The 26624-nt window shown below is 47.6% G+C and overlaps 1 protein-coding gene across 4 annotated transcripts in view; it reads right to left on the bottom strand.

Moving 5' to 3' along the window:
- Nucleotides 1-253: 253 nt before the first annotated feature.
- LOC146195132 (protein spinster-like) overlaps nt 254-26624 on the bottom strand; it is a 107630-nt gene continuing 81259 nt past the window's right edge. The window contains exons 7-12 of one of the 4 annotated variants that reach the window (XM_084597699.1): nt 13901-14096; nt 13075-13140; nt 11582-11680; nt 9073-9241; nt 7444-7504; nt 254-1796 (exon numbers count right to left, since the gene is read on the bottom strand). In XM_084597699.1, the coding sequence (XP_084453825.1) occupies nt 1775-1796; nt 7444-7504; nt 9073-9241; nt 11582-11680; nt 13075-13140; nt 13901-14096 (613 nt within the window). In that variant the 3' untranslated portion in view covers nt 254-1774. The other 3 variants (XM_084597698.1, XM_084597697.1, XM_084597696.1) reach the window with 3 other exon arrangements.

Genomic DNA, 26624 nt, shown 5'->3' with positions numbered 1-26624 from the left:
GCCATCTCACATTTTGTTAGCAGGTAGGCTAAAAGCTTTTGACATTTGGAGCAAGAGGACTTTTTCAAGCTTGACCATGAAAGCAGCCAATAACTACCCCCGGGTAAACCAAATGCTGCTAAGCCAGTGCAAAACAGGCCAGCCCCAATGGCTGACAGTCAACAGTTGGCTCATTCTAATTAATCATCTGTGTAATACAACTAGTAGAAAGCAGTTGGCTTCGAACAAAAGGAGAAACAAAATGAAATACAAAAAGCAAACACAAAGAAGTGTGAGAAAATGTTTTATTATTGCATTAATATATGGAGCAATAGTTATCCAATCCAATGCATGGAAATAATAATTATTTCAACACATAATCTACATTGATTAAATACAATAAATATATAAACTGCCAACACAACACCAACTGCAAAGAAGTAACCAGGAAATGTTTATGTGAAGATGAAGGTGTTTTACACAGAGTATGATATTTGCAAGTTTCTCTCAGGGCCAGCTAGGTGAAATCACCTGTGAGATCACAGAGGAAAGGCCTGCATTAAATGCTGAGATCACCTGCAGTATAACACTAATCTTTCAGCTCCCGCTGTGAGCCCAATTGTTGCCAAAACATTTGTGCACTCTGCCTCGCCAGAACTGCAATTTGAGCACTTTTGCACACCTCCTAAAGGTGCACAGTTTTCTTATGAAAACAACAAAAAAATGTTTCCACAAAGACCAGGGTGTTATTGTGCAGAGGGCGCAATAGAGTGTCACTGCCCCAAGACTATTCAACGTCTTCCGACTTAGGCAGCAGAGGACAGATTAGTGTGCATTTAGCAAATTTACGATTCCAGTCGGACAGCAAATATGTTGTGATATTGACTTTCAACAGCAACAGATTGGCGTCACCTGGTCGTTTTATTAATCATTTGTTTTCAACTGAAAAACAACAACAAAAAAAAACGCATTTCTTTTTGTGCCTTTCTTCAAACGAATATGCAGGTGATCTGCATTCTCTGTCTGTCTTTACAGGATCAACATAACATTTCAAGGCACTTACACATCACTTTATATCAAATCCATAGGTGTCTATGCATGATGTAATCTGTACTTAAAATGTACCCGTACATAATCAAGCAGCAGGCACATATCTGAGCCAGCACAGTTGCTCATGGATGCAAGAATGAAAAGATAACAGGAATCATCTACGTTTCCACAATTGATCGCACATAAATATATCGTTCCCCGGGTCATATCACGGAAGATTTAGAGGGACATACCATCTATTAACAATGCTCGACTAGACACACCAACCTTAAAGTAAAAAGGATTTCGGACATGTCACCCAAAGTATAAAATATGCAGCAACAGCCCTAGTGCAGCCATTTACAGTCCTTGTTCCAACAGTCTGCACCAAGTGTGCATGATATGTAAGTCACCAAATTCACTGGTCCTTTGCAAATGATATCCTCCCAATGACTGCCCGCTGTTCTTGCTGTTCTTAGAAGATGGAGCCTTGGTACACCGTAGCTAACACAACAAGCTGGTCATTGAACCCTGCACCTTAGAGGCAGTTGTTGCCATCTGTTGATCTGCTCTATCGCACTGAGAAACTGTAGCTTGGTGGAGCAGCAACATTCGCTTGGACTGTCCACACAACCTAACTGCGGCGTCCGTAGCAAGGAGCTGTTCACTTGAGTTTGAGGCAGCGCGGTTTCAATCATCCTCAGGGATGAGGTAAACGGTGTCACCGTCTGCCATGGCAGGCATAGATTGGTCGATGGCAGTCTCGCTACCGGAGTGGTCCGTCTGGCCTGAAGTGGGAAGGCGAGGGACAAGCAACACGGGAGTTCATGAGAACAGGGGTAGTGAAAGCAGACTGAGCTCGGTTGAACAAATGAAACATGGCACGATAAAGTGATGGGCATATTTGTGCTGGTGCATAATGAATGCACAGAAAGGCACCAACAGAAACAAACACATCATGTCTACAACTCAAGCCTTAGTAACTGGACAAACAACAACACGTGTACACAACGCTATCCATCATAACAGCCCCCATCAAATACTACTAAAACAAGGGGCCTCCCAAAATGAGCTCTTTGGAATCACTGGGCTCCTTGCAGTGCTTTTCAGGCTCCTTAAACACCTCAATACATGTTGCATTCTCAAACCCTGCCTTTTTTTACCTACTTAGTTTGAGGCTAATCACACAGCCAGACCTACAGCAGATTGTCACTCCATGGCCAATGATTATTTTAATCCATTGAATTTAGCCACTTTCTGAACGGATAAATGTGAATCCTTTTTTTTTTTCCTGCAAGTAACTCGAATGGGAAGACCTTCTCAGCCCCTCCTGAAAGCCGCTGTTATTTGCCTTGGCTAAAAATAATGAGAACCGCAGTATCTGAACCCTTCGTCTCCAAACAACTGTTTACCTCTTAAAAGAGTTAGATGGTGAACGGTTGTTCAGTGTGTAAAGATATCAAAGTAAAAAACAGTTGCATTTTATTCTGAGAAAAAATTTATTGATTTTGTACAGAGCTGCATTCGATAGTGCAGTTTATCAAAAGTTTCACCTGAGTCAAGCAGTAGTTCACATATTTGGCCTACGAAAGTGGCCAAGTGGTTGGTACGGTCGACTACTTAGTCAGGAGATTTGGGTTGGGTTGGGTTGTAGGGTTTAACGTCCCAAAGCGACTCAGGCAATGAGAGACGCCATAGAGGAGGGCTCCAGAAATTTCGACCACCTGGGGTTCTTTAATGTGCAATGAAATCGCACAGCACACGGGCACCTTGCTTTTTGCCTCCATCGAAAAGCGGCTTCGATAGACTTTTCAATGATGGCAAAATGCGAGGTACTCTAGTACTGTGCGATTTCAACTTACATTAAAGAACCCCGGGCAGTTAAAATTATCTGCAGCCCTCCCCTACAGGGTCTCTTATACCCTGAGTCGTTTTGGGACGTTAAAATTCATAAACCAAATGTTTAACAAGAATTTAGTTCAAATATTACTAGTTTAGTTGGTATGGCTGTAATAGCATATGCAAAACTACTTTTCTTTCCATGCACAGTTATACATATTGCGTTAGATAGAGCAAGAGTTTGGCTATGGGTGCAGACAGTGCCTGTAATCTTTGTGTTGTAATCTCATTTATTAGTCATTCAAATGATTCAGCACTAAGGTTATGTCCTATCCTGTGTGCGCCTTTTTGTGCTCCTATTACGCACATGCACCCAACACTTTATTACATCCCAAAACAGTTAAGGATGTAAGGTTGTCAAATGGTGGTTTAAAGGTTAGTCTGAGTCATTTGAAATCTTTGTACATTAAAAAATAGCCCACTGATATTACGTTTCATGGCCACTGCTTTTACAGAAGGCTGTCCTAGCTACCCATGAGAAAAACCACCAGTTAGTTATCGGGTTGGACACTGGTTATCATGCATATATAGAGGGCACACTGCAGAGAGAATTTCAAGCACAGCAGGTTGGTACAAAGCCGCAGTTCACAGGTGACACAAGCGAGCCAAACTAAAGAAGACAGAAAGCAGTGGAGCGAGGCAAGACAACAAATCATCCATGGCCTTCGCAAACAAATTCCTAAGAAATTTTCAGGCCACAAACAAAACAAGGCTGCAAAGGAAACCCTAGAACATACAAAGCATGAAAAGAAGACTCATGCATCTGGCAAGAAAGACTATCTAGGGCAGTCATTGATGATCATTGGCAAAGGATCAGAAATGCCTTTTCAAATTAGAATAAAATGCAGGGTAACAGAAGCTGGTGACATCGATGACTTAAAGTCCATTCAGGGCAAAGCACAAAAACAAAGAATAGTGGAAGCCTAGGCTAACAAAGAGATTGCCAAAACCCCGTAACCATAATGAATAAAGGCTGCAAGGAAGTATTACGCATTTACTCGCATAATGCCCACACTCGCGTAATGCTCGCACCCCCAACAATGGCCGTCAAAAATCGGAGTTTTTTTTTTTCCTCGTACAATCATCGCACCACCAATATTACCACCGCAAGAGTCGTCTGCTAGTAGTAACAAGCGCCATCTTTGGAGCGCTACTGAACCAAGCTGGCCTCGTGTGCATGCGCTACCAGGTGGCGATAGCGTGCTCGAGTAGATAATCATCATCATCGATTATGCTTGTTGTTTTTTTTTTCCATGATGCTCGTAGTCGTCGCCATTTTGCAAGGTGTCTCCGAGCCAAGTTGTCATTGTTCCTTCGCTCCGTCCGTGTTACTTGCTTTGTTCCACGGTCTACCGTGTTCTTGGTGCCGCATTGCGATGGGCCGGTACGCAAGTTATACAGATGCTTTTAAGAGCTTTCGAGTATGGGCTACAGCATAGCAACCGTGCTGCCAGCAGGTGCTTCGATGTCAACGAGTTCTGCGTAATGCTCTACTGGAGACAGCGATTGCAGTGCCGATACGGACTCGGATCAAGTCTCTGACAAAGAGTAGAGCTGTATGGTCTGCTGTGAGCATTATACCATGGAACGCAGGAAGTGATAATGAGGCCTCGTACGGTAAAGTGCTTTAGCGATTTGTGCTTTTGGTGACCCTGTACTTTTATAACAAGGGTAAGTTCTGCTTGAAAGTAATGTTTTGGTTATATTTAAAATAGCTGGCCTAATAATCCCGATTCACATCTATTTAAACTTGCTTTTAGCACTCCAAAACATTTGCTCGAAAAATTTCCCCACATAATTATCGCACCCTTCAACTTAGCATCAACTTTCCACGAAAAAAAGTGCGAGCATTATGCGAGTAAATACGTAACTTTATCTAAGATAAATGCTGTAGCAAAGCAGCTTCTTATTGGTTAAAAGAAAAAAAGGTCGCCCCTGTCATGTTTGCTACAAAGTGCACCCCTCCTAAAAATTCCAGCTGCTACGACAGCTGCTAGACAATATGCAATGTATGATATTCAAAAATCAACTGTCTCAGGGAAACAATGTTATTAGAGCCATAGCTACATCGAGGACATCCATCACAGTTAAACTTGATATCTATGACTCACACTGTAGCACAAAAGGTTTAACATTTGTATAGCATCTTTCAAACCCAAATAAATGCAGGTTGCGTGAACAAATCAAAGTATATTTTTCTAATATTTTTGCCAGACTGCAAGAAAAATGTTTGAGGTGTATGTCCGAACGGTTTTTCGTGTCGCAGGTTCCTACATGCTTTAAGAAAAGGAATAGCATCTGCGGTGCAATGAGTAAAATACATGTGTGGAAAACAATGTATATACATTAAAATTCTGCGTATTCTCGCGTCAGGCTGTATTTAACTTGGCAATTTAATATCAGGTGGTAATGAAAATAAGGCACCCATTTTGGAAGACTTTTCTCGAAATGGCCATTTCGCTTTGCAATTTCTAGAAAGACATTTGGAGAAGGCACAGTAAACGTACTGATTTTCTATCCCCATTTAGGCTAGAGCAGTGACACACTGTTCGAGAAAGAGACTGCACGCCATCATGTTGTTGGGCGCTGATGAGTACAGATATAGTATGCATCCTGGGCTGATGTGCGTGACAAAAAAGGCAAAACTTTGTCAGAAGACTCCTGGGCTTAAGCTTCTATGTCGGTAGTGCTCGTGGTGGCCCTCCCAGCTGGCGTACAACGTGGCGGTACACTTAAGGTTCCCAGGCTCTGCAGTTCCCACTCCCCACATTTCAGTTCTGTAAATCACACAAGGGTTCCCCAGATGCCTTAATGGAAAACGCCAACTACATGAACCGCACAGGCGAAAACATTAGACGCCAATATTTGCACAAAAGCAAATCTGTTAAAGCATTCTCTACCCTTGTGGTGGGTCTACTATGTTCTCTCACCAATTAAGTCGAAAGCACTAGTTAAAATTGATGTCAGCAGTTTGATAAAACCAGCCTCTTCAATTTTGTTGGCATACGCCTCTTGTCTTGACATGTGGACGCTCATTACCTGGCCAGCAAGTGACAGGTGAGAAAGAGTATCACAGCTAAGGGGCTAGGGAAATAGCCTGCATCAGGGTTAAGGACTTTCTAGCCAAAAGGTTACCCAAAGGCCACTTCAGCTGCAGTTGTCAGGTCAAGGTTGATATTACATCAAGAGGTACCACACGTTATGCACTAAATTTTACATATAAAGGCCACCTGACACAATGAATTGGGAGAGGCGATTTTGAAATGCTTTAATAATCCCAGAAGCATAACAGCACAACCGACACTGCACAGTCTGACCTAAAATACTGTTCTGCTATACAAAATGCTTGAGCAACCATCAAATGAATAATGTCGTAAAAAGCACCAGTAAATGCAGAATCATGACAAAAAGGGTGACCACTAAAAACCAGCTTTTGACAGGCCACACAGGGCCATGCTCTTATTGAGCTGCATATTCTCTCAGCTGAATGCTAATCCAGTGTTACATTACATGGCCACATCATCATATTAAGGCGATCCAGTAGAGTGCTTATTGCCACACCAGGTGGCAATACAATAAAATCTTGTTCCTACACCGTTGAAAGAAGCATGAAGCCAAAAATAATTTTAATTTAGACACGTTACCGAGCCCGACGTCCTGAAACTAAAGTCATGAGTAATGACTTCAAAGGCCATCAAGCAAATATTCCAAATCAGATGTAGTTTTCTTTCTAAACATGTACTAAATCTAAGCAGCTGGGGACTGCCAGGCAGCACTCATGGCACGTGCGCATGTGGGCCATTTAAGTGCCTCAAAAATCTTCAATTCAATATGCTTAAAATGGGCAAGTCTAAAAGCAATCTCGATTCCTTAACTTGACCACAACTGCGCCCCCATTCTTAACGGCAAGTATCTGTATCAGTTGCAGAAACAAAGACCATGTCAGGCAATCAAAAGAATTCAAGTAGTTGCTTTTGTGAATTGTGTTCATGTCTACGCGGGCTTACTTCTTCACCAAATCATGCCTTTCTTCTCTGCCACCTGCAGAAAGGTGCAATTTCCCTTAAATAAAGCTGATTGATTGATTGATTGATTGATTGATTGATTGATTGACAAGAGCACCACCTCCTTTTAAGCACCATCAGTACTCCAATATGTAAAATGTCAACCTGAGCAAAATGTTCCTTCCTCGCAGGCAGTCATGCAAAAGCAGACAGGTGCCCACCTATGAGCAAGCACGGGAAACAAGGCTCTGGCTTGCACAAAAACAGCACAACAGTTCTCGTGGTGCAAAATAACCAGCACCCACAATGCTTCAACTCGCATAACATGGCCAACATAACTGCTTGCTTATACACAGAAGTCATGCAGTTCACAGGACGTGCTCGCATCACACAGCACGCATGCAGAATGGCAGTCACAAAAACATGGCAGAAGCGTAAGGAAGCACAAAACTATGGCAGGAACAAAATGCATACACTCTCATCTCAATAAATCTCAAGACAATCTCAAGGAGGCAAAGGTGACACACACTACCTTAGCTGTTTTGGAACGCCACAAACATCGCTCACGGCTCCTCCAGGCAACAACGTTGTTCCTGTTTTTGTTTTGATATCCGAGGAACAGGAACATTAGTTATGGGCACACTTATTTCACACGCAGATGCCTTCATATGGCAGGGACTCCACTTTGTATAAAAGATACAAAACTACTTCAAAACTAGTGTTTCAGTCATGTGCAGCTTGTATAAAAAGAAAGTGGGTCAGCGGACATTATGCCAATAGCGAGAAAAATGCTCGCATGTGACAATGTCACCGCATGTGCTTAATGAGAAGGGGGAGGTAACACAAGAGATGCACAATGCCCAACAGACCTGCCACTTTTGCAAAATTAAACAGCCTAAGGCGCATGGCTGCCCATGGCCCTTGAGCATGTCACCAGCCTCCTGTTGGGCATGCATGGACATCTGACTGGAGCCCAAAAGAGCAAAAACACGTGGGGAGTTCAGTGCACGCGTTCCTTTCTCCGCACAACTCTGTCCTCCAGCAATGGCACAGTGCAGGACGTGACGTCGCCGCCGTCCAAGGGGTCGTCATCACATGACAAGCCCTTGAGCATCTCTGCAACAGGCAAACATGGACGCCCAGGGAGCACTTTTCTATTACCGGCCTCCCAGCGACTGCAAGATGCTCTCCTGAAGTGCGCAAGCACAATGGTGGTTGCACATGCACTTATTTTTATAGTTTGCACCATTTTTATCTATGGGGCATAACTACAATAAAATATTTCATAAGATTCCTTCTCTCAAGCTTTTGTTTCCCTGTACTATATGGCCATTCTGTGGCTCTGTGCTAAAAAAGAAACCATGCAGTCAATTTTCGGTGGTACTGCCAAAGCTACAGTTCTCAGCTGGACAGCTGATCGATGCAGTTGTCATCAACAACAGCAGAGACATTTTTGTGCTTATGTACATGCTTCATAAAACATAACTAAGCATACACTGCGAAACAGGGCTCATTTTGTTGGCATCAAGGTTCCTATTGGCTCTATGTGTCAGAAACTAAAAACTTCAATCGTAATTACATGGTGAGCTCTATTTCGTGCAATTTCCCAGCCAACTGCCAGCAACTCATCATTTCTCGAGCACGTATGTGATAGCTTTGTGATGAATGAAGTCTGTATAATCAATTTCCCTTTGATATTGAACAGCCTGGACTGAGCACTGCTGCCCATGGAACCTTAGTCAAACTAAAACAAGATCATACACTGTTTACATAGCCTTAATCACACCAGAACAAGATCATACTTGTACAAGCGCAGAACCCTTAAGGAGAACAATCAGCTGCAAACAAACAACACGACAAATGCTTTCCATGGAGGCTCCCCTGACATACTAGTTTAGTTTGAAAGGTGCGTCGTTAATTCCATTCCAAGATAAGGTTGAGATAGTTAGTTTCCGAGCCATGGGCTGCCACTTTGTTAGTTACCATCAATGGGACAAAGGGCATAGCAGTAGTGGTTAGTGCAAACTAAGCGAGCCTAGGGATACAAGTAAAAGTGCCCCAGCCTTGCCCAACAAAGATAGCAAAACATATGATTAGCAGATCATAACGCCAGTATGACACACCAAACGGCTGCGTCACCGTGCGGGCAGCAGGGACTCACCCCGGGTGACCGCCGTGCAGCGGTCCCTGTCACCCACGATGTACCATGACAGGACGACAAAGAAAGCGCTACCCAGTACCAGCACAGCCACGGGCAGGTACAATGCATACTGTAGGCTGAAGAAGCGCGATGCCTCGTCCGTGCGGCCCGCCAGGATGGCATCGTCAAGCTGCATGAAAGTACCACCATTGTAAGATTTCATCCCTGACAAAGGTCTCCAAGAGTGTGATGGTGTACAGTCGCCAGCTTGTGTACACAAATAACACCGTCCTCAGAGCCTAACCACAAAAAGCACAGTGCTGTTAGAAGAAGCCAGAAAGCTGGAGCACCATGAAACGGCTTGCAGTGTTGTCCATAAAACAAACTGTCAGGGAGTTCTTATCCTTGCAAGAACCAGAAAAATACAGTTCCTAAAAAGCCTGCTATTAGTGACTGGTTCCTCATTGTTTCACACCCCCCGAAAATCTTTATAGCCTGTTAAATAAAATGCAAATTCCATCATCAGAAAACCATTGCCGGAAGAAATGACAGGTATGTGTCATCCCTGCACCAGTGCCAAGACTGCCACAAAATATGTCAAATATTCAGTCATCCAAATAGCGATTAACAAATCAAGTAATCCCAGAACTTTATTCGAGAATTCACACAGAAGGAAATTCTGCTCCCATGCTAGCAACGAAACCACTTGCATTAACAGGTTCACTGATCAAAGAGAAGGGCAAGAGGGAAGGAGGACGTTATTGCTTTCCAGCTGCCTGCATCTTGATCGCAATAGAAACTCCAACATAAGGGACTTAAATGTAGGGAGAGAAGAAGGGGTGCAAGACAACAGGCGCTGACTTGAGCGCCATTTCTGCCACCACGGCTCGTACAAATTTACACGTTTGTTACCCTGTCAGCTCTGTTATCACTAACATAACTTCGTTAGCAGTAACTGGCTGTAACCTGTTGACGTCAATTTTACTCGACACATCAGCGGTGACTGTCACGCATACGCAGCAATATTTATCATACTGCATTGTGAAATAGATACCCAGCCCCATCCACCAAGAAAGACAATAAAATTCGTTACGATCTACTTCACTAAGCTTGAGTCCTGCTGTCGAAAATAAATGCAGACTCAAAGCCCATCGTAAAGAAGTGGTCCCCTAATGAAACAAGATATACAACATAATAAATGCAGTATCCCTTGAAAATGCTGTAACAGCCTGCACTGTTTATCCTTAAGAAACAAAAGACCCACAGGACACAGGAGAAACTCTCCCCCAGAGCAAAATATAAATGCTTCTCCCACAGTGTGTCTTGCATTGAAATACAGTACCGATTCAGTGGTACCTCACATCACGTATTGACTAAAAATCACATGCTTCCAGAACAGAGGGACCGGCTGCCTAACCTCCTCCACCTTCGTGTGTGTGGTGCCCTTGCATGGCAAAGTGAAGTCTGCCTCGCCGCTTGAAGTGTGGTAATAAAAGCAACATGTCGTTCACACTAATCTCTCAGCTGCAGATCAAACGGTCATGGTGAAGCAGGCACAGAATACCCAATTTCCATAGTTTTCTGGCCCAGCCTGCACTCAGCTCAAGTTTAATCGACGCCGAATGAACAAGCTCTGTAAACAGGGCAACAACAACAAAAAAAGCAACGATAAAAGCTGTTTTTGCCACAACTGTGCCGCAAGTTTGCGTTTAAGGGTACACAATGGTACAACTGCACGTCCAATGCATATATAAGGAACAAAAGGAACTCAATGCTCATTAACAATGCTCATTAAAAGAACTCTAACACATGAACATTTTGGTATAGCTCGATTGTGGACTTCTCATAATAAGGCGTTCTTCATACATGGCAAAATTGGCAAAGAACCAATGCAGGCTCGTATGTAAAAAATTTCAAGACCAAAACAGCTGTGACAGTCAATACAGTGACTCCTGTTGCTATTTTCTGGCAGCAGAATCCCTAATATCCCAGGTACGCAGCTGTTCAGCCATTCAGCTATCCCTGGCGCGGTGATTAGGGCATTGAACTAATAAACCCACAGATGCAGGATCGAATCCCGGCCCCAGCAGCCGCTTTCAGCCTTCAGCGAAAGCAAGGCGCCCGTGTGCTGAGCGATGTTATTGCCTGGTAAAGAACCAACCCAGGTGGTCAAAACTTTTGGAGCCCTCCACTACAGCGTCTTTCATAGCCCAAGCTGCTTCGGTACATTAAACCGCACAAACCAAGTTAAGCCACTCAGCTGACTACTATTCTGGCTCATACACATGCGCCATAACTACAGTCCTCCTCCTCAGCTGTGTGGCACACAATGAACTAGTTCTGCGAGTACACAGGGGAAAAAAATCTGTGCTCACAATCAAATCATTCAGCAAGTTTTCAACTTCGCTGTTGTGAGCTACAACTTCGCTTCTGTTTGTTGTTGTGGGCGTGCTTTCAATGATTCACTGCGCACAGACACATCAAGTACCGAGTTTATGTCTAAACTGTGACCTGATGATGGCACACTCACCAGGCCAACGATGTAGGGGCTGCTGGCATCACCCAGCAGGTGCGAAGTCAAGATCTGGAAGGCAGCCCCAGTGGCCCTCCGCGATGGCACCACTATGTACTGCACAGACCACACCACACGTACACACAGACAGTCAACGGGTGGACAAAAAAAGGCCCCAGAGGGCACAAGTAGGCCAGCAGCCAAAGCCACCATGTGCAACCACTTGTCTAAACTACTTCACCAGAACGCTCACTCCTCACGTCATGGTCTACTTACGTGAGCCTAACAACACCTGCGAACAGAAAACGAAAAATAGCACAAAAATAAAAAAATAAGTTGCGCACTACGATCCTTAGAAAAAAACTAGCAAGAAAGCATTTCTAAGCCTGCAGTTTATCTCTCGAATATGAACTATCTGAAGAGTATATTGCATGAATAGTACATGACCATTTGGATCACATCATCATCAGCTTGACTAGGCCCACTGCAAGACAAAGACATGCCTCTCATCCTATCTAAACCACTCAGCTAACCACTGGTTATCTTGCCTTTGCATGGCCTGGCCATTTCTTCCTGATTTCGGCCAGAATGTTATTGCCTCGAGTTTCTTCCCCGGACACACTCTGCATGCTTTCTGTTTCTTTTTGACATTATGCCTATCATTTTCAGTTCCATAGCCCTCTGTGGGTTATGGAACCTTTCTTGTTAGTCTCCACATTTCTGCCCCCGAGGTGAGTACCAGTGTAGACCAATTTTTTTTTTTCAAAGACACTTGTAAACTGCTGCTCATGAGCTGACAGTACCATCCCAATGCATGCCATTGCAATCTTATTTTCAGTTATCTAACTTTTGCAGCCTGGATCTACAGTTACTAATTGCCCTAAGTAGATGCGTGCATGCCTTTACTGCTTCCACTGCCTCGCTATCAGCAAACTGCTGTTTTGACATGAACCAACCGGTCTGAGTCAGCCCTGTTCAAGATTTATCAAGCTCCTGATGCCACATACTCTCACTGCCAGCTACCACACACTACTACGCAATCGTGCTGTGCTTCACTGTCAGTGGCTATGGTAATGACATGCATATCACAACGAAGTACAAAGCACTGTATGTATGCCTTGAAAAAAAAAAAAAAAAGGAAAGAACCTTAACAATGCTGTTAGCACAAGGAAGCGACCACTAATGCCTAGGTATTCTTCAAACTTCCAAAGAGAATGTATCCTCTATGTCATTATACTGCCTTATGCAAGTACCTTAAATGACAGCAAATAATTAACGCCCTACCAAGAAACATGAACAACACGCTTTTTTTGCCATAACTCAAGCCTCTCAGCTCACTTGCAGCTCCCATTGCTACAGAAAAGCCAAGTAATAAACCAAGAACTGAGAAACTTCAAGGCAGCTTCTACAGCTTTCGTTGCATTCATAACAGAGTCGTCATTTTTCTCTTTGTCACTTGGCATCTCCAGAGAAAAAGAAGAAAAACTCCTTCCTGCTGTGCCGGCACTCACCAGGAGGATGTCGGCCACTATGGACCAGTTGAGGCAGATGGCGGTCATGCCAAAGAAGAACAGCACCTGAAACACATCAAGACAAGCATTGCCTGAGAACAGAAACCCCTCGTGAGCTGCTACGCATTAACTACAAATGTGTAATTCTGTCTACTCTGTGCAGCAAGTACGCAGGCAGAAATACATCATGCTTGTGCTCTTGAAGTTGGTGAGTGTTACTGAATCCAAACAACATTTTCTACCCCCCTGCTTTTTATTTATTACTTTTTTGCAATTCGAAAATTCCAGCGCTAAGGAAAGAAAAGTGCTATAAAAGGTGGCAGCATATTAAATATAAGCTCCAACGCCCAAAAGCTCAAGCCACATCTGCCACACATGGAGCCATTTGCGCAATCATGAACAATATGAAAGGGAATAAGCGTTTTGCACAAAATTGCGAATAATCTCGGTATTTCATGAAACACCAAGATGACCCTTGGATATTATGCACTCAGAGGAAAACTAGTAATAAAACCGAAAAAGCATAGTTGCACACCAATCAATAGATGAATGCTGAAACTCTGTTCCCTTTCATATTGCTCATGACTGTACATTCACTTGAGCAGGCATTATTCTGTGGCTGGGAAAGAGAGTTCAAAGAAAGTAAGTGAACAGGTCTGAGATCACAAGACTACAGGTCTGGCCTCTGGACACAGCCACACAGGAGAAGTTCACACAAGTACAGTAGATGTGCCACACTAGTGGTTTTCTATGCACAATTTACGCAAAACAATGGAGGAGCTTGAATCACCGACAGAGTGGGCGGATTCGGCATGTGGTGGCTTACCCAGGTGAGGGTGGGGATGCGGTGGGCAAGGGTGGCCCCAGCAAAGATCAGGGGCACACTGATGAGCAAGCCCGCTCCACAGATGAGCGCGTCAGCCCGCACCGACCGCTTGCGGAAGTGGGACGACAGAGCGCTGCCTGTGGCCACGCCCACCAGACCAGCCAGGGTGGTGATGATGCCAAAGATGCGATTCACCCTGCACACGAAAGAAGGACCACATGCAGTGCATTTGTCCATGTGACTCGAAGTTCGGCTCCCTCAAACCAGCGTTGCTACTTCCTAGAGCAGTTCTCAAAATGGGTACCGCAGAACCAAGGAGTTCCACAGGCTGCCTTCGTGGGTTCCACGAGCTCTCCACCGGACAGCCACATCCCCTCTTCACCTCCTTTCCCCCTAACGTCTTTTTCCTGGCATCAGTTTAGAAGCCTGAACTTGAGCGAGAATCAGGCAATCAGGCATTTAAATAAAAAGTGCATTGCCAAGCACGAAAAAGAAAATGCTTATGAAACTATGTTTCTGCCCTGGGCCGGTTCACTCCTCCTTAGGCGGAGTGAATTTATGAAACTAAAAAACAAAAAAGAATCCAGGACGCATCCATGTACAAGCAACATTCACTGATTGTGACAGTGTGGAGGGCGGGGTTCCGCGGCACATATCGATGGCTGTTGGGGTTCCTCAACGCAAAACAGTTTGAGAGCCTGTTCCCTAGAGAACTACAATGATTCTCCCCAATTCGAGCTCTCTTGATTTGAACTGGCAGTTTATTCAAACTGATGTGCTGGTACACACTTACATGAAAAAAATCAAATACTGGAACTCTTAATTGTAAACAGCATCTGGCTACAGTGATGTACAGGTGCCCGGAAAAACCTTTGGAGCACGAAATTAAGAAAAAAGATTATTTCTGGCAAATCTAAACATGTAGCCATGACCTGAGTGGTGTGGTCCGCTCCTCCCCATGCAATCTGCATAATAGAACCCTCAATGCCTAGTAGCCCATCTACAGTGCCAAAGAATTGTTTTTTTTTTTTTGTAAATATGGTGTTCCAAAAACATTTCTCGGACGTCTGCCCTTCTTGTAGAATGGTGATATTCAGTCGTCCACAATTCTGGAAACCTCAGGGCAATGGGCAACAGCTGCATAATCACAAGGCTAGCAATGAAAAAGGGGAAAAAATGGGCCATAATAGAAACAATACTAGGGTGATTGCTTTAACAGTCCTCAACTGTGCCACGCATTTCTTTACTGTAGCCTTTTAAATGATGCTGAAGCCACAGATGTCGACGCCACTTTCGTGTAATGCTTTCACGTTTCTATAGACACAGTACTATAGGAATAAGATTTGTGGCCTTGTTACAGTGCTTGAAATGTGGATTTAATGGTTGGCTGGAACGTCTAGCGCTGGCAGTACTTCGGGCACAGCAGGATCGAATTACCAGCCGCAGGGCACAGCTTCAGCGCGAGCGAGATGGGCGCCGGAGACAAGCGATGGTGATGGCGATGCCGCAGCGTTTTTCTGTTCTTTGTCTTCTTTACATTTCCCCCGCGTGAAGAAGTCGCCATCCTGGCGACTCAGGGAGAAGAGACGACCAGAGGGTTGTAATATGGCTTGAGGCGGCTAACGTGGACAACCTCGTGGCCGCGACGGCGGTGGTCGGAAGAAGGGGTGACTGGCTCGATGACGTAGTTCACAGGGGATGTGCGTTCCAAGACGCGATAAGGTCCGTGGTATTTGGTGTCTAGTTTGTTGGTGGCAGGAACGCATAGCCAAACGAAGCTGTCGGCCAGGAACGTGGGAGCAGGGGTATCGGTATCATGCTGATCTTTGCGATAGCCTTGAGTGTTGGAGGTAAACGTGCGAGCTAGCTGACGGCATTCCTCGGCCTTCTGTGCAATATCTGACAAAGCACTGTACTCAGAGGCATCTGGATGGTATGGCGAAATTGTGTCCAGAGTACAAGATGGTTCACGGCCATATAAGAGAAAGAAGGGCGAAAACCCAGTTGTTGCTTGGGTGGCAGTGTTGTACGCGAACGTTACGAATGGCAGTACCTGGTCCCAGTTGGAGCTTCCCGATTCAGATGTAACATACATTGCGAGCATGTCCCCAAGCGTACGGTTGAAGCGCTCCGTGAGGCCGTTTGTTTGCGGGTGATACGCGGTTGTAGCCCGATGTATCGATTTGCAAGACGACAGGAGCTCTTGAACTACTTCGGAAAGAAAGACACGACCTCTGTCACTCAGTAGCTCGCGAGGGGCGCCGTGTCGAAGAATGAAGTGGTGCAGAAGAAAATGGGCTACCTCTCGGGCTGTCGCCGCGGAAAGTGCAGCAGTCTCGGCGTAACGGGTCAGGTGATCGACTGCGACGATGACCCATCGATTACCAGCGGCAGTGCATGGTAGCGAACCATAAAGGTCGATTCCCACGCGATCAAACGGGCGAGCTGGACACGGTAAAGGCTGGAGAGGGCCAGCGGGGTGGCGAGGAATCTTGCGTTGTTGACAGGCGGTACAAGAGCGAATGTAGCGCCGTACGAAATTGTACATTCCCCGCCAGTAGTACCTCTGACGAATTCGATCATAGGTTTTGAGGACGCCGGCATGAGCGCTTTGAGGGTCAATGTGATGGTGGGCACAAACCTCGGAGCAGAGGTGGCGCGGAATGACAAGAAGCCACGTTCTGCCGTCTGAGTTGTAGTTCCTGCGGTAGAGAAGGCCGTCCCGAATGGCGAAATGGGAGGCCTGTCGGCGGAGTGCCCGAGGATGCGTAGCCGCGGAAGTAGTGCCAATGATATCCAGCAGGTTAGACACCCAAGGATCTTGTCGTTGCTCGAAAGGCATATCCTCAATGGTGAGTGCTGACAAGAATGCTTGAGGAGGGGACGATGAGTTAGGCGAGCGCACCGGTGACCGAGAAAGAGCGTCGGCGTCAGAGTGCTTGCGGCCAGAGCGGTACACTACACGGATGTCGTATTCCTGAAGCCTGAGAGCCCAGCGCCCGAGACGGCCAGACGGATCCTTGAGAGACGCGAGCCAGCAGAGAGCGTGATGATCTGTAACTACCTCGAAGGAGTGGCCGTATAAGTAAGGGCGGAACTTCGTTACAGCCCACACGATTGCTAAGCACTCCTTTTCGGTAACGGAGTAGTTGGACTCGGCTTTGGTGAGAGCACGGCTTGCGTAGGTGACAACGTATTCGGAGAAGCCAGGCTTGCGCTGGGCGAGGACGGCGCCGAGGCCGACACCACTGGCATCGGTGTGAAGTTCTGTAGGTGCAGTAGGGTTGTAATGGCGAAGGATTGGTGGTGACGTCAAAACATTGCGCAGTGTCGCGAATGCATCATCGCAGGCTGGCGACCAAGAGGAGAGGTTAGGGGTGCCTTTCAAGAGCTGTGTAAGGGGGGCTATGATGGTTGCGAAATTCCGAACAAAACGACGAAAGTACGAGCAGAGGCCCACGAAGCTTCGCAGTTGTTTCAAAGTGGTCGGTTTCGGAAAGTCAGCGACGGCGCGCAGCTTCTCAGGATCAGGCAGAACGCCATCTTTACACACAACATGTCCGAGTATTGTGAGCTGGCGGGCACCAAAGCGGCACTTTTTGAGGTTCAGTTGAAGACCGGCGCGGGTTAGGCAGGTGAAGACCTGGCGAAGTCGAGTCAGGTGGGTCGGGAAGTCGGTTGAAAAGACGACGATATCATCGAGGTAGCATAAACAGATGTTCCATTTCAGGCCGCGCAGTACAGTGTCCATCATTCTTTCAAATGTGGCTGGGGCGTTACAGAGTCCGAATGGCATAACATTAAATTCGTATAGTCCGTCTGGAGTAATAAAGGCGGTCTTAGGACGATCCGCCTCTGCCATGGGCACCTGCCAATACCCGGAGCATAAATCGAGTGAGGAAAAGAATTCTGCGCCTTGCAAACAGTCTAGGGCATCGTCGATTCGTGGGAGGGGGTACACATCACGACGAGTGATTTTGTTGAGGCGGCGATAATCAACACAAAATCGTATGGAGCCATCTTTCTTTTTAACTAGGACCACAGGAGACGACCATGGGCTACAGGATTCTCTAATTACTCCGCGTTGCAGCATGTCATCGACTTGTTGGGCAATAACACGGCGCTCAGTCGGGGACACCCGATACGGCCGCTGATGGAGAGGTGGGTGAGCGCCAGTGTCGATGAGGTGGGAAACGGTCGTCGTGCGGCCCAAGGAAGATTGCAGAATGTTGAAGGAGGCGCGGAATTGGTGTAGAAGGTCAAGAAGTTGCTCGCGGTGGCGCGGTTCTAGAGCGCTGTCCACAGAATGGTCAAAAAGGTCCCGCTGTAGCGGATCTGAAGCCACACGAGTTGGAGTCAAGGCGTCAACTTGGCAAACAGGAGATGACACATCATCAAAGGTGAACAGAAGGTCCACGGGCTCGATGCGGCCGAGGCACTCCCCTTCGATCAGCATAGCGGGAGACGGAAGAGGATTGGCCACCAAAAGTGTGCTAGCGCCGTTTTTCATGTCAAGGACGGCAAACGGCAGCGTTAAGTGGCGGCGGTGGCAGACAACGTTAGAGGGCACAAAGAGGACTGTCGCGGCGGTGGTAAAAGAGGCAGTGAGGGGAACCAGAACAGCGCTAACGGGTGGGATGGTTGTGTCATGTGCTACGAGGAGTTTGGTCGCAAAATGAGGACACGGCTCGTGGAGCAGGGCATCAGATGGTGCATCACTCGATTCAATGAGCTCTACTTGAGGACTGGCGCAGTCAATGATAGCATGATGCTGGGACAGGAAATCCCAGCCGAGAATGACGTCATGAGAACATGTGGGGAGAACGACGAATTCGATGATGTACAAGGCTGCAGCAATGACGACGCGAGCAGTGCAGATAGCTGTCGGCTGTATACTGTGAGCGGATGCGGTACGAAGCGATAGTCCCTCGAGAGGCGTAGTCACCTTTCGGATGGAGCGGCAGAGGTTTTGGCTGATAACTGATACAGCGGCACCGGTGTCGACGAGCGCAAGAGTATGAACACCTTCAACGATGACAGGAATAACATTCGCGGGATTAAGACGAGGACTTTGAAATTCTGTCGAATACGCAGTTCGTGCCTCGCGAACTGCGGCGGTTAGTTTTCCGGCTGGGTAGCGGGTCGTCGGCGCATTGGCGAAATGGAGCGGCGACGTGGTGATGGCGAACGACGAGGGAGGAAGTCCGGAGGATCAGGGGGTGCTGTTGGAGGACCCGATGGCACTGGGAACTGGGGGGCCAAATAAGGTGGCGCAGGCCGTGCAGCAAAGGCCATATTTATTCGGCGCCTGCAGTAGCGTGTAGTGTGCCCAGGGATGCCGCAGTGGTAGCAAATAGGCCTGTTGTCTGATGTGCGCCATGGAGATCGTGTCGGAAGCAAGGGGGGAGCAAAAGCTGTTGGTGCCGACCACATGGGGGGCGAAGCATAGGCATATGCTGGCTCAGGCGGTGGACTTGAAGTGACTTCGGCATACGTGCGGCGCAATACTTGAGGAGGAGCCGGCGCGAATGCTGGAGCGTAGCTCAGTGGCGCAACGCCGGACGATGAAACTGTGGGCGTGAGTAACGGCATTGAAGGTGCGACCGGAGCTGGTTGAGGAACAGAATTAGGGAGGACTTCAGATACATGCTGTTGGATTGCATGGCGAAGCTCCAGAACAAGGCCAGTTGTTGACGACTCCTTAACATAGGGCTGCAGGGACAGTTGTCGCGCGACTTCCTGGCGTACAAAAGCCTTGATGTCTTCAGAGAGGCTAGATGACTCCCTCTCCGCGGCTAGTCCAGCAAGTGATGTATGAGGCTGGCGAATCAAAGCACGCTCCCTCCGGAGCTCGTCGTAGCTTTGACAGAGGGCATAGATTTCCTTGACCGTAGTGGGGCCTTTCGCGATGAGCATGTGAAAAGCGCCGTCATCAATTCCTGTGAGGACATGACGTATTTTAGCGGCCTCGGTCATGGTCGGGTCAACGCGACGACACATATCAACAATGTCCTCAATGTAACTGGTGAACGTTTCACCGGGCAGCTGCAGTCGCGACCGAAGACGCTGTTCCGCGTGGAGTTTTCGGACGGCGGGGCGGCCAAAGACATCAGAAAATTTCATCTTGAAATTCGCCCAGGTGGCAAAGTCCGACTCGTGGTTTCGAAACCACAGATTAGCGACGTTGCTCAAGTAAAAGATGACATTGTTGAGCTTACGGTTGTCGTCCCAGTTATTGTGACGGCTGACCCGTTCGTAAGTGGTCAGCCAATCGTCGACGTCGTCATCGCTGCTTCCACTGAAGGTAGCCGGGTCCCGTTGACTAACGGCACCTGTGCAGGTGACTGGCGGAGGTAGGTGCAGTGAAGTCGGCTCCGTCATTGGGGTAGTCAATGTTCTGCTGCGAAGTTCCAGGGCGAGATTGGTACAGGGAACCTCAGATTGACCTCCACCAAGTGAAATGTGTATTTAATGGTTGGCTAAAACGTCTAGCGCTGGCAGTACTTCGGGCACAGCAGGATTGAATTACCAGCCGCAGGGCACAGCTTCAGCGCGAGCGAGATGGGCGCCGGAGACAAGCGATGGTGATGGCGATGCCGCAGCGTTTTTCTGTTCTTTGTCTTCTTTACATGCTGTATATATTCTAAACACTTCTGGAGCATTCCATACGAAATGAGCATAGATTTGCGCTCTATCAGCTTCGATTTTCTAAAAAGTAATATGGTACTATGATATTGTCAGGCATGCGAACAGAAGAGAACAAGGAAGTGCAAAAAGAGGCTCTCCGGAATAGAAGTGGAAGAAGAGGAAGCTCACTATATCTTGGTTAGCACATCAGGCTAAGGGGCAGAACCACTCTGTAAATAAACCTTAACAGTGTGGTGGAAGGTGCTGAAAGATCACCACGGATTCCTTCCTACCTCGTTCGAGCCGACGACTCGCTGGGCTCCCCCCTTTGACACCCACAATGATTCAAGACGGCGATGCACGGCAGGCAGGTCCAGCGGCACCCGCATGGCAGCATTACCGTGAGCCACGGACCTTTTCTGGCAAGGCTGGTGAAGACGTGAACGACTGGCTCACCAATTACCAGCGGGTGAGCAAGTACAATCGCTGGGATGCCACTGTAATGCTGGCAAATGTTGTTTTTTTCTTGGACTCCACAGCCCTGACATGGTTTGAGAACCATGAAGCGTCCTTAACGAGCTGGGAGCGTTTTGAAGAGGAGATTCGAAATTGTTTCGGGGATACCACGGCAAAACGGAAATGCGCTGAGCAGACTTTATTCCAGCGAGCCAAAGGGCCTGGTGAAACATGCACAATGTACATAGAAGAGGTCCTAAAACTCTGCAAAGCGGTGAATCCGAGCATGTCTGATGAAGACAGAGTTGGCCACCTCTTAAAGGGCATCGCGGTGGACGTATATAACTTTTTAATTACAAAAAAAAACTTAGATTCTCCCACGGCCGTGATCAAGCACTGTCGTACGTTCGAAACTTTAAAGCTGTATCGCATAACCCCGAAATTCGGCCGTCTACCTAACGTGACCACTGTTGCAAGCGTGGATTCTCACGAGCATTCACATGAGCCTACGCATTTGGCTGACATGATTCGCCAAATTGTCCGTGATGAGCTCTCCCGCCATCAAGATGTGAACCGCAGTGCAATCCCCTGTGATAGCTGCTCCCTGCAGGCAGCTCCCATCCAGCGCTCTTCTTGGCGTTCTACCGCTCCTCCTCCCGTCCGTGACCACCGAAACGACTCATATGGCCCTGCTCCCCCAGCTCGTACCCACTATAGGGCGCCACCTCCTCCGCAACAACCCCAGCGGCTGGACTTTGCTGATCGCTTCGATCCTGTTACCGAGGAGTATTATTTGGACCGTGCTCGTGGACCACCCGTCTGTTACCGCTGTGGTATGCTTGGCCACATATCCAGATTCTGCCGCCGCCGGAACCCGCCACCACGCTACCAGCGCCAATGGTGGAATCGCCGTTCTACCGTGAGTCCAGAAGTCCGTGACCCGACCTATCCCCCTCCTTCGGGCTCCTACAGCTACGTACCTCCACGCAACGACTCACCAGTTTCTGATCGCAGCCTGACTCCTCCTGCCCGCCGCTCCCGACAATCGCCTTCTCACCGCTGTTCTTCTCCGCCACCGGGAAACTAGCGTGTGCGGCCGATGGAGGTGCGGTCGCCAGGCAGCGTTGCCATCTGGTGAAATTCGCCACCAGATTTCGGAAATCTGGTGAATTGTTGGAGCTCTTGGTGTCCAAGTCCACGAACTATACTACACCAGACAAAATCTGGTGATATCTGGGGGAAACCACTCAGCGGCGTTCTGGTCCAAACGTTTAGCACTAGGATGCGCAAGCCGCCGCTCAATCGGTATTGAAGTGACTAAAGTACAATGCAGGTGAATTGTTATGCATCTTTGGAGTGAGGAGGCCGGCTTCGACGGCGAACTTCCAGAGGACTCTGCAACATTATGGGTCGAAGTTTTCAAAGACGAAAATGCCATGGGTGAACAGCCCTACAAGGAACTGGTATTGTATGCACTGGCCTGTCTCCCATGCCCAGTGTCAAATGCAGCAGTGGAGCGGGTCTTCAGTCAAGTCACATGTGTGAAGACTATGTACTGAAGCAAGAGTCGCTGAAAACTCTGGATGCCATTGTACGGATTCGCTCAACATTGGCATTCAGGCAGATGTGTCAAGGTCATAATGTACTGCGTAAAATTCGATATCACCGATGATACGATACACGGCTTCCGCTCACACATATATGATGCCCAAAGTGATGATTAGGGGCTCCATGACATGCTTTTAGATTAATAAAATGAGTGATGACAGTTATTTCTTTGTAATTTTTAAGCATTTTGTAGCAATTTTGGATTCTGGGGAAATCTGGGGAAATTTCATCGAGGTTCTGGTGTCGCAGCCACTTTCCAATCTGGCAACGCTGTCGCCAGGTCATCGATATTGCCAATTCCTCTACCGGTCGTTATGCTGAAGAACCGCTTGGAAGTGTTAGTGGATGGTGTTTGTGTTATGGCCTTAGTGGATATGGGTGCTACAGTTTCCGTGATGAGCTTAGATTTTAAGAACCGTCTTGGCCGCAAAATTATGTTTGGCTGGGATAGAACTGTCATATTTCGAGGTGTAGGGGGAGAATCGTTGCTTCCGCTTGGTATTTGTTATGTAAATGTAGCGATGGCTGGACATGAGTTTAGAACTGAATTTACGGTGCTCCCTCGCTCTACGCACGTTATTCTAGGAGTTGACTTTTTACAGCAGTGTGGCGCAACTCTCGACTTCAACAGTGGCAAGATATCAATAAGCCCCAGCCTTCGATCGGCCCTCATAGAAGGCGGTCCAAGTGTTTTCTGTCTTCGAGGATACCGTCGTTCCGGCGATGTCCGCCATCTTCGTCCCAGTTGTGTCTTCGGGTGCGGTTCCCAATGCCTTCGACGCTCTAGTGGAACCCGCTTCCCTTTCCGGTGCCAAAAAGAGTGTGTTGGTGCCCCGCAGCGTTGTTCGAGCGAACGAGGGCCGTGCCACGCTTTGGACTGTCAACCATACCAATGAACCTGCCGTATTGCCGCGTGGTTTGAAACTCGCCGACTTTGAAGAACGCCTTTCTATGCACATCGCCGCGTTCAGTGACGGCGTTGCTCGTTCAACTAGACGTCTTGATCATGCTGATTCCCAGTTTCAGTCTATGATAAATGAATCGCTACCAACCAACGACCGCCGAATATTGATGGAGGTTCTTATGAAACATGCGGACGTGTTCGACTTTGCTCGAGATCAGCCACCACTGATTCCGCCTTCCCGCACCCATCACATGATTGACACTGGATCTGCACACCCGATTAGACAGACACCATACCGTGTTTCACCTTCAGAACGTAAGATAATTGACGAACAGGTCCGTGATATGATGCAAAGAGGAATCATTCCGGAATCATCTAGCCCATGGGCCGCCCCTGTGATTCTCGTGAAAAAGAAAGATGGCACCTGGCGATTTTGTGTCGACTATCGCCGACTCAATACTGTCACCAAGAAGGATGTTTACCCGCTCCCTCGTGTTGATGATGCCATTGACTGCCTCCATTCAGCTTCCTACTTTTCATCTGTTGATTTACGGTCCGGATACTGGCAGATACTGATGCATCCGAAAGACAAGGAGAAGACGGCATTCGTGACTCCCGATGGGTTATATGAACTTAACGTGATGCCTTTCGGCCTATGCAACGCTCCGGCTACCTTTGAAAGATTTATGGACACTCTTTTGCGTGGACTGAAGTGGCAAATTTGCATGTGTTACCTAGATGACGTAGTGATTTTCGGGAGGACCTTCGCCGAGCATAACAGCCGTTTAGCTGTGGTCCTTAACTGCATGGAGAAAGCGGGTCTCGTGCTGAACTCTAAGAAGTGCCACTTCGGTGAAAGCCAGATCGTTGTGCTTGGGCATTTGGTTGACAAAGACGGTGTTAGGCCTGACCCACAGAAGATTGAAGCTGTCAGCTGCGTCAAAGAGCCCAAGTCTGTGAAAGAACTCAGGAGCTTCCTGGGACTTTGCTCTTACTTTCAACGCTTCATCCCTAAGTTTTCTGGCGTAGCCTACCCCCTCGCATGCCTCTTGCAGAAAGATATTCCTTTCAAATGGACTCCTGAATGTGATTCTGCGTTTCGCCAGCTCAAGTTTCTTCTTACCTCGCGGCCCATACTGCGTCATTTAAGCCCGACAGCTCCCACTGAACTCCACACTGACGCAAGTGGCATCGGCGTGGGTGCTGTGCTCATACAACGACATGACGGTAACCAACACGTTGTCGCTTATGCAAGTCACACCCTTAGCAAGTCTGAACACAACTATACTGTGACGGAGCAAGAGTGCCTTGCCGTTGTTTTTGGCGTACAGCGGTTTCGCTCGTACCTTTATGGACGTTCCTTTACAGTCATCACCGATCATCATTCACTTTGCTGGCTGGTGAATCTACGCAACCACTGCGGTCGGTTGGCCCGCTGGGTATTACGCCTTCAGGAGTTTAACTTTACAGTGTCGTACAAAAGTGGCTGCCAACACGCTGACGCTGACTGCCTCTCGCAACTACCCTCTGCGATGACAACTTTGACGACTATCTTGCCGCCGTTTCCGTACAATTTCCGGATCTTGCCACTTTCCAGCGAGAACAACGAAAAGATCAAGACTTGGTATCACTTTTTGAAAAAGCTCGTGATCCGGCATCTGCGAACCCTTTCTGCATTCGCGATGGTTTGCTGCATCGAAAAAATTACTCGTCTGGCGATGCACGTTTTCTGCTAGTCGTTCTGGCTAGCCTCTACTCCGCTGTTCTACAATCTATGCACGATGACGTTACAGCTAGGCACTTGGGGTTTGCCAGGACTCTTACGCGCATTAAGGAACGTTTCTACTGGCCAAATATGCGTCGAACGACTCAGCGTTACGTGCAGTGCCAGCGGTTCAAGCTCCCCACGACTTCTCCGCCGGGCCACTTACATCCGGTGACACCACCGACCACACCATATGAGCAAGTGGGTGTTGACCTCATAGGCCCGTTTCCCCGCTCGTCCAAAGGCAATCGCTGGGTCATCGTGTGCGTTGATCATCTCACGCGTTACTGTGAAACTGCCGCCATCCCTTCCGCCACCGCCGCTGACGTCTCGTTCTTTCTTCTCCACGCTGTCGTCCTCCGTCATGGGCCTCCTCGTGTGTAATTATCAGTGATCGAGGCCGCCAGTTTACGGCAGATGTTGTGGAACAGCTTCTGCGCTATTGTACTTGCCAGTTGCGTCACTCTACGCCGTACCATCCCCAGACAAATGGCCTCGTCGAACGTACAAACCGGACACTGACGAACATGCTTGCGATGTATGTTGACTCGCGGCATAAGAACTGGGATGACGTGCTTCCTTTCATTACTTATGCCTATAACACCTCGAAGCATGAGACAACTTCCTATATTCCATTTTTCCTCCTCTACGCCCGTCCGCCTCGAAGTTCTCTTGACACCATTTTGCCGTTCTCTCTCGACATCGAGCCGTCTGTTTCGAGCACCCTCTGCCGCGCTGAAAAGGCTCGTCGGGTCGCCCGATTACGCACTCTGGCCTCGCAGGACCGCTCTAAGCAGCGCTACGATCGTCAGCATCAGGATGTCTCCTACCTTCCCGGCGACTTAGTGTGGCTCTGGACACCTCTCCGCAAGCGTGATTTGTCCCAGCAGCTGTTGCCGCACTACACAGGCCCATTTATTATGCTCAAACGCATCAATAAGTTAAACTACGTCCTGTCTCGCCAATGTTCCCAAGGTCGCCCTTCTCGGAAAACACAGGTAGTTCATGTCGCAAGAATGAAGCGCTGCCACTCTCGCTCAGGACTCTGACTGACAGCCCAGGGGCTTCGTCTGCGAAGGGGGAAATGTCAGGCATGCGAACAGAAGAGAACAAGGAAGTGCAAAAAGAGGCTCTCCGGAATAGAAGTGGAAGAAGAGGAAGCTCACTATATCTTGGTTAGCACATCAGGCTAAGGGGCAGAACCACTCTGTAAATAAACCTTAACAATATTATTGCAAACGCTTTCCCAGTTTGTTCTCAGTTAAAAAAAATTTTTTCCACGCTGTGACTACCGTTTTAAGTTTGAAATGGAGAGCAAAACGTGAAAAAAACTCTTTAAAGTATACAATTTTTCGTCCGTAACT

The sequence above is a fragment of the Amblyomma maculatum genome, chromosome 3, assembly GCF_055883805.1.
Source record: "Amblyomma maculatum isolate TAMU_Amacu chromosome 3, ASM5588380v1, whole genome shotgun sequence".
In the NCBI taxonomy this organism is placed as follows: Eukaryota; Metazoa; Arthropoda; class Arachnida; order Ixodida; family Ixodidae; genus Amblyomma; species Amblyomma maculatum.
The sequence above is the reverse complement of the archived record's forward strand: the minus strand, read 5'-3'. Positions and strand labels throughout refer to the sequence as shown.